Source organism: Schistocerca cancellata, chromosome 3 (genome assembly GCF_023864275.1).
Source record: "Schistocerca cancellata isolate TAMUIC-IGC-003103 chromosome 3, iqSchCanc2.1, whole genome shotgun sequence".
Classification (NCBI taxonomy): domain Eukaryota; kingdom Metazoa; phylum Arthropoda; class Insecta; order Orthoptera; family Acrididae; genus Schistocerca; species Schistocerca cancellata.
In genome coordinates, this window is record NC_064628.1 from 685,408,217 (window position 1) to 685,429,206 (window position 20,990).

The following is a 20,990-nucleotide window of genomic DNA, read 5'->3' on the forward strand; positions in this document are numbered from 1 at the left end:
ATGGAACGTTCGAAGCCTTCGGTCTCACAAAGAGGAATTACGACTGCTTCTAGTGTCGCAGCATCCCCTTGTATTCTGCCTTCAGGAAATGAAATTGCACCCTCACAACCGCTTTGAGCTTTCACATTTCTTACCGATTCGTTTTGACCTTCCCCCTGAGGTCGGCATTCCCTCTCATGGGGGCATTGTGCTGCTCATATGGGATGACATTTATAGTCAACCCATCTCGCTGACCGCCCATCTTCAAGCTGTTCAGTTTGCCTTTTCCTTCCCCACCTGACTTTTTCCCTCTGTACCATTTATGTCCCTCCATCATTCGCTGTCACCAGGGCAGACTTTCTTCAACTTATTGGGCAGCTGCCTTCCCCCAGTTTTGCCACTCGGTGACTTTAATGCACATCATCCTATTTGGGGTTCTCTCTGTCAGACAGGAGCCCTCTTGGCTGACCTTCTTAACCAACTTAACTTCTTCTGCCTTAACACTGGAGCACCCACTTTCCTTTCCAACTCCTTGCACACCTATTCGCATTTGGACCTGTACCTCTGCATTGCCGAGCTGGCCCATCATCGTGAGTGGTCCGTTCTTTCTGACACCTACTCAAGCGACCATTTCCTGTGTGCTACCCATATGCTGACCCATACTCCATCTGCATGCACGTCTAAATGGCAGCTTCCTAGGGCTGACTGTCAGCTTTATTCTGCCCTGGTGACCTTCGAACAAGATTTCCCCAGTTGTGATGCCCAGGTCAAATATCTCTCAAATGTTATCCTTACTGCTGCAGAATGTTCCATTCCCCACACTTCTTCTCTACCACGTCATGTCCCAGTCCCTTGAAGGACTGAGGCATGCCACGACATAGACATGCTCTCCGCATTTTTAACCACCACCCTACACTGGCAAACTGCATTCATTATAAACAGATGCATGCAGAGTGTCGTCGTGTTCTTTGGTATAGCAAAAGAACTAGCTGGATTTCATTCATTAGTTCTTTTAACAGTTCCACACCTTCCTATGTTGTGTGGGCCAACCTCTGACGTCTCTGTGGAACCAAGATCCATTGCCCAATTTCTGGCCTGACAGTCGCTGACGATGTCATTGTGGACCCTATTGCTATCTCCAACACCTTGGGCCACCTTTTTGCGGAAGTTTCGAGCTCTTCCCACTATCACCCTGCCTTCCTCCATCGGAAACGAGTGGAGGTGGCTCAGGCGATGCCCTTCTCTTTTCCGAATCATGGGTGCTACTATGCCGTCTTTACTATGGGGGAGATAGATCATGCTCTCAGTTCATCCTGATCCTCCACCCCAGGGCCAGATGCCATCCACATTCGGGTGTTGCAGCACTTTTCTCTTGCAGTCAAGCACTTCCTGCTCAACGTGTACAACCACATCTCAGTAGAGGGCACATTTCTTGGATGCTGGCGTGAAGCCACTGTCCTACCCATACCCCGGTAAGGACAAAAACCTTCCTTCTAGCTTCCACCCATCTCTCTTACCAGCTGCATTTGCAAGGTGATGCAACATATGATTCATGCCCGGCTGGTGTTGTGGCTCGAGTCTCGACATCTATCTATTGCAGTTCTCCACGGACATGTCTCACTGAGCGGCGTCTTCAGCACTGTCTTGTTTGTCTTTACTCCTGGAGCATCGACAATGGTTTTTGCTTTTCCCCTGAAAAAACCATGTGTATAAATTTCTGGCAGTGCAAATGGTTTCTCCCACCATCTCTACATCTTGGGCCTGTTGCCCTTCCGTTCGTTGAAACTATGAAATTTCTGGGGCTCATGCTCAAAAGGAAACTCTCTTGGTCCTCCCTTATGTCTTACCTGGCAGCCCGCTGTGTATGCGGTCCCTCAATCTCCTACGTGTCCTCAGTGGTACTTCCTGGAGTGCCAATCAGACCACGCTCCTTCGTTTGTACCAGTCCCTTGTCCACGAAACTCGACTATTGGTGTTTCGTTTATGTATCTGCACGCTCATCCCTTTTATGCCGTCTCAACACTACTCACCATCGTGGCATCCATGTGGCCACAGGCACCTTTTACACTAGCCCGGTTGAGAGTGTGTATGCTGAAGCTGCTGAACTACCACTGTCCTACCACTGTGACTTTCTCCTCAGCAGGTATTCATGGCATTTGTCTGCCATGCATGCATGCCTCCTCCTTTGATGATTCCTTTGATTGTCAGTATGGGGCTTGTCCCTCTTCTCTGTTACCTCCTGGAATACGCTTTCGCCACTTGCTATGGTGGCTTAACTTCACACTACCTGCAACTTTCCTGGCGAGTGTGAACCCTTAACCACCTTGGCTTCGTGAAGCGGCCCATGTTAACCTTGGCCTTCATTCGCTTCCTAAGGACACTACTCCAGCCTTGGGCTATTGCCTCCAGTTTCACGACCTTCACATGGAACTTCGCTATAGTAGCTTTGTCTACACTGATGACTCTCAGACTGACCATGGGGTTGGGTGTGCCTTCGTCATTGGCACCTATGTCTTTCAATATCAGCTTCCGGCACTTTCCTCAGTATTCACAGCCGAGCTCTTCGCCTTGTATCAGGCCACAGAGTCCATCCGGCGACACAGCCTTCCCAATTATGTCCTCTGCTCAGACTCACTCAGTGCCCTCCAAAGTCTACATGTGCTGTACACTGCTCATCCCTTAGTGCAGCGGGTCCAGGAAAACTGTCACTTGCTCACTCATCGTGGAACCAGTGTCATGTTTCTGTGGGTCCCTGGTCATGTCGGTCTGCCAGGAAATGAGGCTGCTGACACAGCTGCCAAGGCTGCAGTCCTCGTACCTCAGCCCACGAGTACATGTATTCCCTTTGATGATCAGTACATGTATTCCCTTTGATGATCAGTACATGTATTCCCTTTGATGATCTCTGCATTTCTGTCTGTTAGTAGGTGGTGTCCCTTTGGCGTCACCAATGGTCCCCCCTTCATGGAAATAAGCTTCGGCTCATTAAGCCTCTCCCAGTACCTTGGACGACCTCTCGGCCCTCCCGCTGGGAGGAGATTATTTTAACTCAGCTGCATATTGGGCACTGCCTTTTTAGCCATTGTCATTTGTTAAGTGGTGCTTCCACACCACTTTGTACATACTGTGCCCAAATTTTAACTGTCTGCCACTTCCTGATGGAATGCCTTTTTTTTTATGTTCCAGCTTTGGTTTGCCGTCTGATTATCAGCCGTTTTAGCGAATGACGCACAGGCTGTTGACCGCGTTTTATTTTTTATCCTCCGAAGCAATATGGCGAAGGCCATTTAATTTTTAGTTTTGGACATCCATTTCTGCATGGTGTTTTTTTAGCCCCTTTTCCACGTGCGTGTTTTTAGGCGTCTCCTGTTCTGTCCATTGGGACTAACATATAATCGTTTAACACCTCTCGGTGTTCATGTTCTATAGTCTTGACTTGGGCGAGTATGACCCCAGTTGTTTTTTGCACCCTAAAGCAAAACAAAAACAAAAACCTAGACACGTAGTGAGTGCTGGTGATGGCCTGGGTCCTTCCTGTATTTATGCAAATAGCTGAGGCCAGTAGAGGGCACTGATGCTAGTGTAATTTAGTAACCAATATTGTAAATTCAACAGTTAATATGCAATATATGTAGTCATTAATTAACATCAGTTCCTATGGAAAAATGAGCATCCGACAATAAAACATAAACTGACATGCAGTATGTGGGAATAAAATCCATACTTAAAATCTGCATAAAACTTGTAAAGAGTAAAAGTAAATAACATGCAAGATTGTAACAGTCAGAATAAAAAGTTTAAAAGCTTAACTTCACATATATTAATTGAAACCCTTCACCATGACAAAACAATTAACTGTAATCGTAAGTATAAGATAATTAACAAGACTATGACTGTTAATTAATACCTCAATTGTCAGTAACACATTCAGTGTGGAAGCTGACTGGCTCCACCTCGTAGCTTCTCTGCAAGAAATTTTTGTTTTTCTATGGTGGTGCTTGCAGGAGGTGGCCCAGTCTCCTCACTGTTAGTGGCTGGTAGATATGGCTGCACACCAAGTTGCTGTGGCATGTGGCGCTGCTCAGAGGAGTAGGCTTTTCTGAATATATCGCAATAAGCATTCAAGTTAAACTCACTCTGTTCATTTAGTAGTAATCACGGTTGTTGTTTCCTATGTATGTAAATTTCCATTTCCTCCATAGGTTCAACAATTGTCTTCATGCCTTCTGCAACACTTCCATATTATCCTCTATGTTTCCTGCCATATGTTTTTCATTATTCAGATGTGCATGGAATGCACTCTTAATTTTTGTTATATGTATGCTCTCTAAAATGAGTCTTGAAATTCTAAATATTTGTTGCTGTACATTGCCAACTGTGTGCTGTAGCTTAGAACCAACTGCACCTTTTGTTTGAAATCCAATTTTTATTTTCATTTTTCTGTAGGCTTGTTTAATTCTGTTGGAAAATGCCCTGTTGGATGACAGCAACAAACCACTTGCTCTCTGGAGCTGCTGTCCCCTTGTTGATATGTATTTGTGACTTTAGCTTGTCATAAAGATTTGTGACGTTACAGTACTTGCATCCATTTGCCCTGGTTATGGGTGAGTGGTAGTTTTAGCAACCTTTTGATCATGGCTCTAAATAATGCATTTTCTGACAGAATAGCACAAGCTTTCATGAAAATGAAAAGTACAGTTGGTTCTAGACTATGCCACAAAGTTTGACAACAACAGCAACAAATATTTAGAATCCAGTGTCTGTAAGATCAACTGCTGGTACTGTGAAAAGTTTCATATTGGTAATGTGGGAAGGAATTTCAAGAAAGATTTTAGAGAGCATATATGTAGCCAAAATACAAGGGTGAGTCAAATGAAAACCTTAAATATTTTTCTAAATACTATTTATTGTGCAGAAGTGGTACAAAGTTGTATCACTTTTCAACATATTCTCCCTCACGCTCAATGCAAGTCCTCCAGCGCTTACAAAATGCCTAAATTCCTTTAGAAAAAATTTTTTTGTGGTAGTCTGCGCAACCACTCGTGCACCGTGTGGCGTACCTCTTCATCAGAACGGAACTTCTTTCCTCCCATTGCGTCTTTGAGTGGTCCAAACATAATGGAAATCACTTGGGGTAAGGTCTGGTGAGTATGGTGGATGAGAAAGACACTCCAAATGCAGGTCTGTGATTATTGCAACTGTTATACGGGCAGTGTGGGGCCTTGCATTGTCATGTTGCAAAAGGACACCTGCTGACAGCAATCCACGTCGCTTTGATTTGATTGCAGGCCGCAGATGATTTTTTAGGAGATCTGTGTATGATGCACTGGTGACAGTGGTCCCTCTAGGCATGTTAATGCTCCAAAATGACGCCTTTTTTGTCCCAAAAGAGTCAGCATAACCTTCCCTGCTGATGGTTCTGTTCGAAACTTCTTTGGTTTTGGTGATGAGGAATGGCGCCATTCCTTGCTCGCCCTCTTCGTTTCCGGTTGGTGGAAGTGTACCCAGGTTTTGTCCCCAGTAACGATTCTTGGAAGAAAACCATCACCTTCTCATTCAAAGCACCGAAGAAGTTCTTCACAAGCATCAATACGTCGTTCTCTCATTTCAGGAATCACCTGACGTGGCACCCATGACTAATCTGTAAACATGGTGCAGTGTCATTCAGTGTCACTCGGCTGTTTTCCTTCACTATGGCTTCAGATGCTGCTATGTTCTGTGGAGTCACAACTCGTTGTGCCTGACCTGGACAAGGAGCATCTTCCACTGAAGTCACACCATTTGCGAATTTCCTACTCCATTCGTAGACTTGCTGCTGTGACAAACATGCATCACCATACTGAACCTTCATTCATCGATGAATTTCAATAGATTTCACACCTTCACTATGCAAAAACCGAATAACAGAACACTGTTCTTCCCTGGTGCAAGTCGCAAGTCGGGTGGCCATCTTTATACTGATACTGTGACGGTATGTGTGCATCTGCACTATGCTGCCACCTACAGGCCCTTCTGCACGCTGTTTGTAGCACGCTTACCAATTTACATGATAATGGCGCGAAATTTCAATTTGTTATTACAAATTTAAGGTTTTCATTTGAATCACACTCGTAATAGCACATTCCATACACATTTGGATAAAGGAAAACATGTGGCAGGAAATGTAGAGGATAATATGGAAGTATTGCAGAAGGCACAAAAAGGATGAGTGTTGAACCTACTGGAGGAAATGAAAATTTACATATATAGAAAATGGTGACCAGGGTTATTGCTGAACGAGCAGAATTAGTTCAACTTGAATGCTTATTGTGATGTATTCAGAAACCTACCAGTTTGAGCAGTGTCACATGCTGCAGCAACTTGGCATGCAGCTGTATACGCCAGCCATCAGCGGCCTGAGCCTTCTTCCACAAGCACTGCCACAGGAAAATGAGAACTTCTTACAGGGAAGCCATATAGCAGCAGCAGTCAGATTCCATTTTGAATGCGTTATTCACTATCGAGGTTTTAATTAATTGTCATTGTCTTGTTAATTACCTCACACTTACACTTATGTTTAGTTGCTTTGTCATGGTGAAAGGTTCTGATTAATAGATGTGATGTTAATTTTAAATGTTTTATTTTGACTCTTACACAACTGTGTGTTATTTGCTTTGCCAGGTTGTGAGCTTTCTATTATCACTCTTTACATGTTTAATATGGATTTTAAGTATGGATTTTATTTCCACATATTGTATGTCAGTTAATATCTCATTGTCAGATACTCATTCCACCATATAAACTATGACTATGCATACTGCATTTGAGCTATTGATTTTACAATACTGGTTACTCATGCAAGCTAGCATTAGTGCCATCTACTGGCCTCAGTTATTTGTGTAAATACGGGACACAACCAGGTCATCACCAGCACTCACTACGTACCTGGGTGTATAGATATTGACGTTGATACTTACATCAGAATATTTTTGTGCTATGTGTGGCTGGTACTCATGTTATGTTTTATATTTTTTATTTGTTATATCTTATATATTCCTAGGCTTTTTCTAGATTTAGCTTTGCATGAAAGAGTAGCTGATGAAATAATTCTTGCATGTGGTCTTTTGAGTCTGACAGCAGATTATAACTATCAAATTTATTTGCAATTAACAAAAAAACTTCAATCCAGCTACACTGTAGACTTTTGTGTGTAAATCGAGCGAATGTACTAATAGGACTCATTACCATTGATAACATTAACTGCAATGAACGGAAAGGAGGAGGAAGTACAAGATGTGGTAAGCAGTGATGGGCATTATTGAAATAAATTTAAATCTGTATAACTATTCGAATAAGTAGATCATTCGAACAAATGTATCCCTGAATAAGTTATTTGTAACTTAAATAATGAATAACATAAAATGACATTGCATTTTCTTTGTTTATTTCTTGTAGCAAATTCGATCACTGTTATTTGTTCCATTGGTTTAGTGCAATTTCTTTTTGATGAATAACTTATTAATGGACTGTATATAAATGTGGCTCAGTGGGTTAAGTTTCAGACTACAAAGCCAAAGATTATGGGTTCGGTCCCCTGTTGGTTGTGTGATTATTTTTGTTACTTGTCACATGTTCACCTCTAACAATGAGAAAAATGTAAAGTCAAGTTCTGCTGTGATTTGCAGCACATGTTGAAATGCAGGTCCACTTCTGACTGGCTTTATAAGTAGGTTCAGAGATGGGAGGAAGTCAAAGGAACCACCATGCTTAATAAAGTACTGCAGTGATCAAACTAACCTTTGTGTTGAGCACAGCTTTACTTTCTTTGCAGTTAACAAATGCAACACAAAAATACTTCATAAGCAGATGGCTTTAGCAGTTACACTATTGACACAATACAATTCAACTGGCTGTTCACTTGCCAGTTCTTCCCTCCTCTCTCTGCTAACATTCAGAAGTACTCTGCACAAGTAGCCAAAGATAAGAATGCAGCCAATAGAAACTTTCAGTCTGGAGCTCCATCATCCATTGTACAAATGCTGCTAACACTATCAGAAATGGGCATATCATTGATATAGTTATGCAGTTTCTATGTATTATGTTGTGCTACAATGTGAGTGAACAAAGTTAGGACTCAGTTGCTAACGACTAACATCAACAGACTTAACATCTTTAGACCTCCTAAGACGTTTGTGGAGTGCTGCCGGATGTCCAAGTTACCCAGAAGTGTTTTAGGTTTGACTCTGAGTAAGCTTTACATTAGAATATGGAACAGTTTTTTGTTCCCACATGGGTCTATGCAGTTATACAGAACTTTTTGAGATTCAGAAATTTTGGAAGAGTCAGTGGGTTTGAAGAGAGAAAAGTTTATAATATTGCAGCACACTGGCAGTTTTTTTATGGAGAAAATGTCAAGAGATGATTGGGAAACTTTTTCATCTTTCTGCACCAACTGCAGTCATTGCAGGATGTCTTGCCCAGAATTTAAAAACAAATAGTTCACCTTTGTTACTGTTCATGATCAAAATAGACCTACAACAAACTACATGCATAAATGATGTTATGATATAAAAAATAATTTTATTTTGAATGTAATTTTAGTAGTGAAGGTAATGTGTAATCACAACAAATTATTTACCAAAACTACAGCGAAATTGATGATTTCTCAGTTTCTGCCGAAGAAGATTGTGAGTTGAAGTAAAGACGATTTCAGAAGATGTAATGCATCAATATCCTCTTTGTATATGTAGAACATATTTTCTTTAGTGTCAAAATGGCAGATGGAACCTTATTTAACGAGCACCTCCCATAACGTGCAACTTGCACAATGAGCAAGACAAATTGTAAAAAAAATGGCTCACTTAACGAGTGATGTTTTGCATAACAAATGATGATGATTTAGTGTGATGTCATCAGCTGTTTGCGTGTGACAGGGGAAACGTTCAACAATTTGAACAATTCTCACTGTCAGCAGCAGCATATGAACAATGTCGTTAGTGCATATTGGATTCTGGGTTTAGCACTCTTTCTGCTGCCATCTTAGTGCAGCTTGTGATCACACATTTTTCTAAACTTGTATTCACACAGTGATTTTTTGTGTGCAAATTTTATTAACCTTCGGAGAAATGTCTCCAAAGATAAAGCCACAAGAAGACAAACATGTGAGAAAGGGAATGGCTGTAGAAATGAAATGTAAAATCATTGAAAAACGCGAATGTGGTGCGAGTGTTGGTGATTTAGTACGCACATACAGTCGGTCAACATCAACTATTAGCAGTATCCTCAAGAAGGAGGACAAAATTAAGGAGATAGATACTTCAAAGGGAGTGACAGGATTATCTAAACAATGATTTCGTATTCTGGAAATGTCTGGTCGATGGATTACCTCAAAATCGAAAGGTTGCTCCATTTATGGATAAATAAAAAGCAATTGCAAGGCGACACTATTAATGAGAACATCATTTGTGAGAAGGTGAGAATGATTTTTGCCGATCTCTTAAAGGAAGCATTATGATCATTAGCAGCTGAAGAAGTCTTTAAGGGAAGCTGTGGCTGGTTTGAGAAGTTTAAGAGAAGAACCGGCATCCACAGCATTGTGAGGCATGGCAAAGCAGCCAGCTCTGACACAAAGGCAGCAGAAAACTTCATCAGCAGCCTCAAGGTGCTCATAGATTCTGTGGGTTATCTGCCACAACAGGTTTCTAATTGTGACGAGATGGATCTACTCTGTAAAAAGATGCTGAAGCCTACCTTTATAACAGCAGAAGAGAATGCACTGCCCGGTCACAAGCCAATGAAAGACCGTCTCACACTGCTATTCTGTGCCAATGCAAGAAACAATTTGAAAATTAAACCACTGCTTGTTTACCATTTCAGGAAGTGTAGCAGGTTAAATATGGTGTGAAGGTCCAACAACAAGGCTTGGGTGGCACGTGATCTTCTTTGTGATGGGATCAATGAAGTATTTAGCCCTTCAATCAAAAAATATTTGCTTGAGATGAATCTGCCACTCCATGTCTTGCTTGTTATGGACAACACTCCTACCCATTCTCCAGGTCTATAAGACCACCCTCTTGATGAATTGCAGTTCATCAAGATCCAATTTCTGCCTGCAACACCACTCCGTTGCTCCAGCCTATGGACCAGCAGATTATTTCTGACTGTAAGAAGCTCTACACTAAACCACTCTGTGAGCACTGCTTTGAGTTGACTGAAGCTACCAATCTCACTCTCAGAGAGTTTTGGAAATATCACGTCAACATCTTTTTTTGTGCTTCAACATGATTGTAGAGCTGTGGGAAGGGGTTTCTAAAAGAACTGTCACTTCCGCTTGGAAGAAGCTTTGGCTGGAATGCATTGTCGATTGTGTCTCTGAGGCATTTGAGTCAGTACCTGTGGAGCTTGTAGTCAACGAGATTGTGTCTTTGTGCACGAGTATGGGACTAGAAGTGGATATCAGTGATACCGATGAGCTTGTGGAAGATCACAGCCAAGAAATGACCACTGAAGAGCTTGTGGAACTGCAGTGTCTTTCACAGCAAGAAGCCGTGTAGAGGAGTTCTTTAGAGGAGGAGGTGGCAGTAACAGCAAAGCAGCAATCGTCTGGTGTAAGAACAGAAAAAGCATAGTAGTCAGTTGCATCTTACATTGAAAATCATCGCCGCAATAATGCAGTGGCTATGCACACTACAAATTTGTTTGACGATCATGCTGTGTTGCATTTTTGCCAAGTGTTGAAGCGTCGTCAGAAACAAATGGTTATAGATAGCTTCCTAGTAAAAAAAGAATTAGTTATGTATCATGAATAATAAAGTACATTATACTGTGTGTATAATTTTCTTGAATAAGTGGCATGAACAAGATAAACTTCTAGTACTTTTTCTGTGTGGAACCCATTAGTGTGTTTTACATTAATGTATATGGGATAAATTGTTTCGCTTAATGAGTGTCTTGCGCTATGAGCGATATTCTGAATGAATTCTGCTCGCTATGCAATGTTCCACTGTATCCGATTATATGTTTGACAAAAAGAATTGTTCTGAAAAATAATTTAAAAGCCACATCAGCATGGCTGTGAAAAAGTGCTCACTTGGCTGTGCCATCCATGTGGCTGAGTACAAGTGCTCTCTCTACTGTCATTAGGCAAGACAGCATTGGTAATCTTTGGCAACTTCCACCAAAGTATGCGAAGTATACGAGAAGTGTAAGAGAGCAAGTGCGAGGTTGCACGAACTGTGCTGATGTAAGATAGGCAAGTCTGACGGACAGCGGGCTCATGCTGCAGTGGCTGTGAAGAGCAGGCCAGGGACACGGATACCCACCCCAGAATTGACGACCTGGAGCCTCCTGGAGTGCCAGATGAAGACACTCTAGAGTGGTCTTTCTGTAGTGGCACTTGCTCAGAACCCAGAACTAGCTTGTCTATACTCCAATGAAAATTACTTTGTGATTGGCTGATTGCCGTGGTAGTAGGCAGTGCTGCCAGTGCACAGCCATCTGTGCTTCACTAGTTGCTGCTCGTAACTACAAAATAGGCAAAAGTGAGAGCATGTGGTGCCGCTATTATGGGATGGCGACTGATCCCTACCATTTGACTCACTGAAACATCAATCTGAAAGTAATTTTAATCAGAGTTTAGCAGTGGCTTGTACACCAGCTGCTATTTGGTGACAATGCTAGGGGAAGCTGAAACTGCATTCTGCTCCCATTGAACATTCCTGTTCATAGCAAGTGGTGATACAACTAGGTCATATGTGTGCTATATCCAGTGAGGCCCTGTCTTCTGGAAATATGGTTGTATTATGAGGATGTCCCATGAGCATTCTCCCACACCTGTCTACCCAAGACACAGCTCTGTCTCATAAGTCTCTGTCGCACTTTGTACTACTATGGAAGGAACATCATGAGCAAAAATCACTGCACACCAAGATTACCGTAATTTCTCTTAAAAAAATGTAAATTATTACACTTACAAGACACCAGAATCAACTCAAATACACAGCCCACATGATTTCCCCCAATTAACTGTTAACAGCTATAGAATTTTTAATAAGCTATCCCTTTCTTTTTATATTGTCTTAACCCTAGTTCCTAATACATAAAGCATTGTGCAGGTACCTATTCCCGTCATGCCTCCTTCAACCTTTTTTGGGACTGACACCTGTAATGGTTAAGAGTTTGGTGCGCCCTGAAAGGGATGTATACACTCAACTTGGACAACTGTTGTACGATTGAGAAGTTGTAACTTCATGTACACTGGCGAGGTCATCTCGGTCACTTGGTATGGCCCTTGATAATGAGTGAAGAATTTTTTTGTCTCACCCTTCAGGGTATACATGCTCTTTAACACCACCCTCCATCTTACTTGGTATTCAGTTTTTGTTTGGAGAGGTTTTGCCTACTCTGCAAACTTTCCAGAATAATCCCAAAAATGGCTGCAGTTCCTTCTTCAAACATAATACTGGAAAATCCTTCACAGCTTTTACCAACCTTGGGTCTGTTTGGAGTCCTTCATGACCCAAATATTGTACTTCCTGTAGCTAAAAGTGATACTTCTTTGTACTGAATGTTAGGTGCTCTGCCCACAGCTACATAATACCTCTCTTAGCTGTATCACATGTTCTTCAATACCCTTCACAAAAGGCAATTATGTCATCCAGATATACCATTCATTGCCTTGGTTTTGACCCTTGTAAAGCTGTGTAACAAATGCTGAAACATGGCTTCAATCCAAACAGCATATGACGATATTGGTAGTGTCCCAGAGGAACCATTAAGTTCCACCTTCAGCCAGTCCTTGGATGCTACTTGTATCTGATGATAGCCAGCTCTTAGATACTGGGTGGAAAAATACCTGCATTGCCCCAAATTATCCAAAGTTTCCATTATATTTGCAATTGGATAAGCATCTATAATCATAAGATTATTGTGATATCTACAATGATAACAAAATTGATATGTTTTCATGCCATTCATACATTTTTTGGAACTGTCGCCACTGGTACTCCCCAAGGGCTGGTACTTTCTTTAATAATACTGCCTTATAGCTGTTGGTTAATGAGCTCGTACATCACCAGCTGCAGATGATGTGGTATTCGGTATGACCATACGTAGGTGGGTCATTCCCAGTCAGGATTTAGTGCAATGGTTAGACAGGTCTTCAAACTCCATTGTGAATCTCTGCTCCTTCCAAGTGTTTCACTTTCTCCCATAATGCAGCTAAACCGGTGACTTGCTTATGCTTAGGGTCCAATTTACTGATCCAGAACACTTCCTCTAAAATCTCCTAATTGGCAACCATCAATACCTTAAACAAGTACATGTCTTTGGCCCCAAAGTTACGTGCTCACTCGCTACCTCCTGTACACATACCACACTCCGTACAAAATGCTGTGCCATGTCTTAACTTGTCATTCTCTTTTAATGGCTTAATAACACACCACTGGCAAATCAGCTCCTACACTCACCCATAGTAATTTCCCTACACCTTGTGGTACTTTTAACATGCAAATTAATCCTTACAGGCATCTAATTGGTCCCATGAACATTGCAGCAGTGTGGCATGGACAGCAGTTTCCCTCAGATGAAGCAATGTTCTGTTGGGTTCCACTATGCACTGTAAAGGTCAATTTTAGCATGATGTTCCTGTAGGAAACCTAACCTTAAAATTGTACAATAACCAATGCCTATATAGGCAAAATTTACATACATCCTGGGAAATGTTTTGCCATCACCTGAAAATTCAGTATTGCTGACCCCAGGGAATAAACATCACTACCACCCACTGCATATGGTATATATTGGTGGTCTCAACCTCCTCTTTTCCATGAGGCCGATACTTCCCAAAAACACCTGAGAAACTTATTCTCTTCTGTACACTAAGCCAATTAAGCAAAATTATGCCTCCGCACACGTTTTAGTAGTGCTAAAATGTACTGGGGGAGAGCCGCTCATTGGCCCTGGGGCTCCCACTGAATTAACAGTTGGTTACCATTTTCATTCCATGTTTGTGTCATGACCATTATTCTGTCTACATTCTCATTCCTGATGCCCTACACTGCAGATGACAGTACCCTCGCCATGTGAGACTGACCTTCCACAATGGTAACACTTCACACCAGTGGAATATATCCCCCTTCTATAGAAGAGTTGGGTCACTGCATCCATTTCCTCGAATGCTGTTGCTGTTACTATGAATCCAGCTAACTCTTTAAGAAATCCTGTCCATACTTTTCATGATACTTCTGGTGGCAACCCCCACAACAGTGTGTTCGGTGCTCTGTTCTTTGTCTTGCAGAGGGACTGTGTTGGTGTTATCACCTGTCCACCTGTCAGTGGGTTCTGAAATCTGAAATGGCAGCATGTTACCTTGAGCCCAATTTCTAGAACTGTTTAATTACCATATCTCTTTTGAGTTTTGCCTTGCACTATTTGAACTGAACTAGTGCTTGTATACATGATATCTTCTCAATTGCCTGAAAATGAAATTTCAAAGTGGTAGATCTGCAGGGAGAGTTTTTAAATGCAAAATGGGTCCCACCTGTAGACATTCATCATCAATTGTGTGAAGTTCATTGAAAAAAGTGTATGGCTTTTCAACACATATGCAAATAGTGTAGGAAGTTCACTGCTGGTGAGACCAGTCCTCCACCTCATAGAGACCTTCATTGACCCTTTCCACCTATCTGCTCTCTCCTCTGCATTTAACAGTGGAATTCCCATTGCATTCTTAATGTTACCACCCTTGCTTTTAATTTCACCATAGTTTGTTTTGACTTTTCTGTATGTATCCAACAATCATCCCTTTTTCAATTTCTCCTCATTTTTCATGCAGCCATTTTCCCTTGGCTTCCCTGCACTTCCTGTTTATTTCATTCCTGTATTACCCTGAACATTTCTGTATTTCCTTCTTTTGTCAGTCTGTTACCCATGGTTTCTTGCAGGTACCTTCCTTGTACGTATGTTTTTCCTTCCAACTTCTGTGAGCGCCCCTTTTTAGAGGTGTCCTTTCCTCTTAAACTGAACTGCCTACTGAACTATTAATTATTGCAGTATCTATAGCCTCAGAAACTTCGAGCATATCACTTCATTCCTTAGTATTTTCCAATTTCTTTGCCCATTGATTCTTCTTGATTAGTCTCTTCAACTTCATACTGCTCATTATCATTACTAAATTCTGATCTGAGTCTATATCTGCTCCTGGGTATTCCTTAAAAGCCAGTATGTGATTTCGAAATTTCTGTCTGACCTTTTCCAAGTGTACCTACTCCTCTTGTCATTCTTGAACAAAGTATTTGCTGTTACTACCTGGAACTGATAGCAGAACTCAATTAGTCTTTCTCCTCTCTCATTCCTACTACCAAGCCCATAGTCTCTTGTAACCCTTTCTTCTACTCTTTCCCCTACAACTGCATTCCAATCCCCCATAACTAATAGGTTTTCATCTCCATTTACTTACTGAATTACCCATTCAGTACCAGAAGCCTTCTTTTGGCCAGGAACATCTGTTTGCCTGCCCTAATCTACTTTTTACGTCCTCCTTGATTTGTTCGTCACACTATTTTGCTACCAAGATAGCAGAATTCCTTGAGTTTGTGTTCTTTGTGGTCACCAGTTTCAGAGTTAAGTGTATCACTAATCTTATTTGTGCTGCTCCCCAATACGTTTGTTTTTCTTTGGTTTAGTCTCAATCCCTAGCTGACAAAAAAAAGGTAAATCAAAATGTTATTTATCAACAATAAAAAGGCTTTTGAAAGGATTCAGTATCCTCATATACTTTCTCTCTCTCATCATCTTCTGCTTGCAGTGTCCGCATATATATCTAAACTATTGTTGTCAGTTTGGTTTGCTGTTGATTCTGATGAAAATGACCCTATCACTGAACTGTCACTGTGGCTTACTCCCTGCCCTACCTTCCTATTTGTAATGAATCCTACTCCTGTCACACAATTTTTTTCTGCTGTTGATATTACCCTTTACTCATCTGATCAGAAATACATGTCTTCTTTCGATTTCACTTTATTGACAATCTGTGCCACACATTAATAAAATAAAGAACATCAGTGTTGATACCAGAACAAAAGGTTGTTACCTAGGAATAATGTTATAATAAGATTAATAAATGAAACTGATCATCATACAACTAACATATATCTGAGGAAGAAATTTCTGAGAACCTGCATTTGTAGCATGTACTGTGAGAAAAATGGAAAAGAAGTGAGTTGAAGCATTTGAGATGTAGTTATCAGTAGAATTGACAAAGAAAAGAAGATATGTAAAACACTGACAAAAAATGGACAGGATGATAGGATACATGTTAAGGCATCATGGAATAACTTACATGGTACTAGAGAGAGCTGTAGAGCATAAATACTGCAGGGAAAGACAGGGACTGGAATAAATCCACCAAATAATTGAGGATGTAGGTAAGGTGCAAGTGCTGTTCTGTGGTGAAGAGGTTGGCACGAGAGAAGAATTCATGGCAGAATGCATCAAACCAGTCAGTAGACTGCTGACTTAAAAAAGGTGGAAGGAGGGGTGGGGGGCAATTTTACAAACATATGAATAACCATATACTTTCATAAGGTTATTGTTATAATGTAAAAACTATTTTGTAATTCTCTGTCTGTCATCTTACAATGATATCACCTGTATGTTTACATTAATGACTGATGTCATGCTTACATAAATTTTATTTCCATTTTTGTGATCTGTCATTAATCAAGCAACATATGTTGGAGATTTGTTTACTGTGGTACTAAAATTTCAGATTGGTTTAAAATTTAGGTATTGGTGTCTTGTAGTAGTTAATAAAGGCTCAGTAAATTAGTTGTGTGTGTTTTAAATACGTAATTTTGTTTTCTTACTTTTGCAGGTGCCAGTGGGTGAAACTGCATTAGCATTTTACACAGCAAGAAACCCAACTGACACGCCTGTTATTGGAATTAGTACTTACAATGTGGTACCATATGAAGCAGGGCAGTATTTTAATAAAATTCAGTGCTTCTGTTTTGAGGAGCAGCAGCTGAATCCACATGAAGAGGTTATAAGAATTTATTTTTGTTGATGTTATTTTATATCTTAATTTACAGTGTAATTTTACTCTTTTTCAACTTTCAGGTGGACATGCCAGTATTTTTCTACATTGATCCAGAGTTTTCTGAAGATCCAAAAATGGAATTGGTTGATACAATTGTATTGTCCTATACATTTTTTGAAGCAAAAGAAGGTCTTACATTACCAGTGCCATCATTTGTACGAAAGTGATAAACTGCTCTTATAGTGTACAGAGAAGAAAATCAGATATATCAATAAAAGTGGATTGATTTGTGACAAAACAGTGCGAATTTCTTTTGAATTAATTGCTGGTATTAACAAAAATTTGTATGGGTATATAATCGTAGGCTTCTGTGGCCATTGTTACAGTCAGTAAAATTTTTCTGGGTTGTTGACCACATTGTCAATATGTAAAATACTGACGTTTCGATCACTGTTGCAAGTGACCACCTTCAGGGTGTTTTTATTTACTCTGAAGAAGGTCACTTGCAACAGTGACCAAACATTGGTAGTTATGTATATTGACAATGTGGTCATAAACTCAGAAAAAATTTAATGATTGTGTGGGTATCATCAGATATATAAATTGCAAAGTAGCATATACATCATGAAGTAGTGTTGATCAGAAATGAGTACTGGAAGACAACTGTTAAATATTTGTGTCTATCAGACAGAAATGAAGGGTTAATAATTTTAATGTAAATTTATTACACAAAACTGACAGGAAACATGATCTAGGGATGCTATTAGTACTTGGCACTTCACTATTGGCCATAAATTTTTTCCATCTGAGTAGCTCAAGATAGAAGTACCTTATATATAATGCATTCATAGAAAAAGCAGAACATAAACCAATATAATGCCTGTCTGAATGCACATCACGTAACTTAGCCACATAAACAATCTGGAAACATCAAAAGAGAACAATAATAGTGATGACAAAACAGTGGAATATTTTAAAGAAAGCTTAAAAAAGGCTGACACTGTTGGAGTTTACAGTGAGCCTAATGCCATATCAAAATTGAATATGTTTCTCTGTAAGTTTGTATCCAACTTTAAGAGCATCCTCCCCCACCCCAAGTCTGACACCCCCCCCCCCCCCCGGTCCCTCCCCAAACACGCACAAATAAAATCTTTACTAGGAAGTCTTGAAAGAAACATTTGATTCACTACAGGTATTAGAGTATTTTCAGGAATGGAAAAGAGAAAGCTACAAAACAGCAAGTACAAGTAAGGATCCAGAAGTACTTTTATGGTATAAATGGTGCTGTAATATATTAAGAAAAGTTGTAAAAATCCAGGTAATACACATCTTGTGAGAAATGACAGAGCAGACAATAAAATCATATTGTTAAAAGAGAAAAGAACCTATAGAAGGTAACGTTTTTCTACGAAAGAGAATAGAAACGTTTGAAATACAGATTATGTGTAGCAGAGGCTTTTAATAATTACTTTTTAAAAGCAGATGAGAAAACTGGTTCAAAAAGTTCAGAAGAAAAAGTGTGGCATTATAATGAAGAAAAAAATTTAGTGAAATGAATGTTTCTGACGTATTTGCATCCAAAATCAGGAAAAACATCGTGACCCTTAAAATAAGACACTAAAAATTTGTGGCCCTGTAATACCTAATGTTCTTAATCATGTGTAAGATATAAATAACATAATTATTTCATTGTTAGGCCTATCAATAAGAAAGGTGATTCCGCTGATGTCAGCAACTGCTGCGTTTTGTACATCATTTCCTAAAATTTTTGAGAGGGTTATGTATTCTAGAGTTGTTATCCATTGGTGCTGCAGTGAAATATCTTGTTAATCCCAGTTTCAAAGGAACAGCTCTGTTGGCACAACTATTTATATTTTCACTGAATACAAAAAAAATTTTTAAATGATGAAGTGGTACTAGTTTGTATCTACTATGACTTATCAAAAGAATCAAATTGGATGAGTCACAGTATTCTACAACAAATTTTAAGTTTTTCTGGGATTCATGGATCTGAGCATGCCTAGTTTAATTCCTATTTAGCCCTTTACACCAGTGATCACTGCGCAGCATGGCACCATGTGTTATGGAATAGTCTCCATGAGCTTTGCTTGAGAAAGAAGTATTGTGTAGGCAATCACACACGACAGGAGACTGGACACAACTGTTGTAGGAATGCTGAGTCTCGCAGTGGTAACATTCAATAAAATGTTCTCGCTTTTCCAACCATGTCAAATGGTTGAAATTTTAACCATTCGATGCAGCTGGAAAACAGAAATTTTTATTTACATGTCTGTTGGTTGTTTTGTAACTATCAGTTATTGTGTATTATTACATTTCACATTAAAAACAGAATTAATTTTATGCAACATAAGTGACAAAGTGTTAGTATATCTCTGTTCTGAAAAGGAAGAAATAAAGGAAGGAAGGAATTGAAACTTTAATTGGGTGGGTTACATTATATCCGTATTGATAATACTGTATAGCTATTTGTGTGTGTGTGTGTGTGTGTGTGTGTGTGTGTGTGTGTGTGTGTGTGAGCACGCACACACATTGTAAAGCAGTGAGCAGTGCCCAATGTATCCCAAATCATTTATTTTGCATGCGAAAATAGTACCTTTCCAATTTTTTTTTTTTGTTTCATACATATGAGTAAGTATCAACAATATAAGGAAAAAGATAGATTCCTACTCACTGTAAAGATGACACATTGAGTTGCAGACAGGCACAACTAAAAGACACTTACACACTAGCTTTTGGCCAAAGCCTTCTTCGGAAAAGGAAACATACATGCATTGATTCACATAAGCAAGCACACCTCAGGCACGCATGACTGCCATGTCCAGCAGCTTGGACTGGACAGAGCTGCTTGTGTGACTGAATGTATGTGTGTGTTTTAACAATGTAGGAAAAGACAGAGTGCTACTTACTGTAAGGACACGTTAACCGCAGCCTTCATCAGTAAAAGAGACACGCACACTCATACACACAAGCAAGTACACCTCATGCACACATGACCACCAACTCTAGCATCTCAGGCCAAAATAACTGCTATCACATGAGATACAAACAGCAATCTGGAAGGGGTGAGGACATGTAAAGGGGGGGGGGGGGGGAGAGAGAGAGAGAGAGAGAGAGAGAGAGAGAGAGAGAGATGAACACTGTCTGGTGGAATGTGCATGGCCTAAGAATGCCTGCAGGCACAGCGTCAGGAGGTTGTGGGGCAGGATGGTGGGGAAAAAGGAGGGAAGATGGGCAAATGTGTTGGCAGAGTGCGGCAAATAAACAGGGTGGGATAGAAGAAGGAGGAGGAGATGATAGGACAGAGGGGGTGGAAACTGTTGGCTGGAGGGTTTGGGGACAGTAGTTGCTGTAGGTTGAAGCCGGGAACAGAGAATGTGTTGTAAGGATAACTCCCATCGGTGCAGTTCAGAAAAGCTGGTGGTGGAGGGGAGGATCCAGATGGCTCAGGTGTGAAGCAGCCATTAAAATCAAAGATGGCTCAGGTAGTGATGGAGTCATTGAAATCAAATGTATGATGTTCAGCTGCATGTTGTGCCACAGTTTGGTCTACTTTGATCTTGGCAGCAATTTAGCTGTGGCCATTCATCCTGGTGGACAGCTGGTTGGTAGTGATACCAATATATAAAACTGTGCAATGATTGCAGCAGAGCTGTTAAATGACAGAACTGCTTTCACAATTGGCCCAGTCCCTGATGGAGTAGGATAAACCTGTGACAGGACTAGAATAGGAAGTGCTGGGTGGGTGGATTGGGCTGGTTTTGCACCTGCATCTTCCACAGGGATGTGATCCTTGTGGCAAGGGGTTGGGATTGGGAGTGGCATAAGGATGGATTAGGATGATGTGGAGGTTGGGTGGGCGATGGGGACCACTTTAGGAGGGGTGGGAAGTATCTCAGGTAGGACGGCCATCATTTCAGAGCATGATGATAGGTAATCAAAGCTCTGGTGAAGGATGTGGAACAGTTGTTCCAGT

At 40.6% G+C, this 20,990-nt stretch overlaps 1 protein-coding gene across 2 annotated transcripts in view; it reads left to right on the forward strand.

The window, feature by feature from the left end:
- LOC126176954 (cytochrome c oxidase assembly protein COX11, mitochondrial) overlaps positions 1-17,297 on the forward strand; it is a 31,134-nt gene extending 13,837 nt beyond the window's left edge. For both annotated transcript variants that reach the window (XM_049924162.1, XM_049924161.1), the window contains 2 exons: positions 16,832-16,999; positions 17,077-17,297. In XM_049924162.1, coding sequence (XP_049780119.1) covers positions 16,832-16,999; positions 17,077-17,223 — 315 coding nt within the window. In that variant the 3' untranslated portion in view covers positions 17,224-17,297. The remainder of the gene's footprint in view (positions 1-16,831; positions 17,000-17,076) is intronic.
- Positions 17,298-20,990: the final 3,693 nt, after the last annotated feature.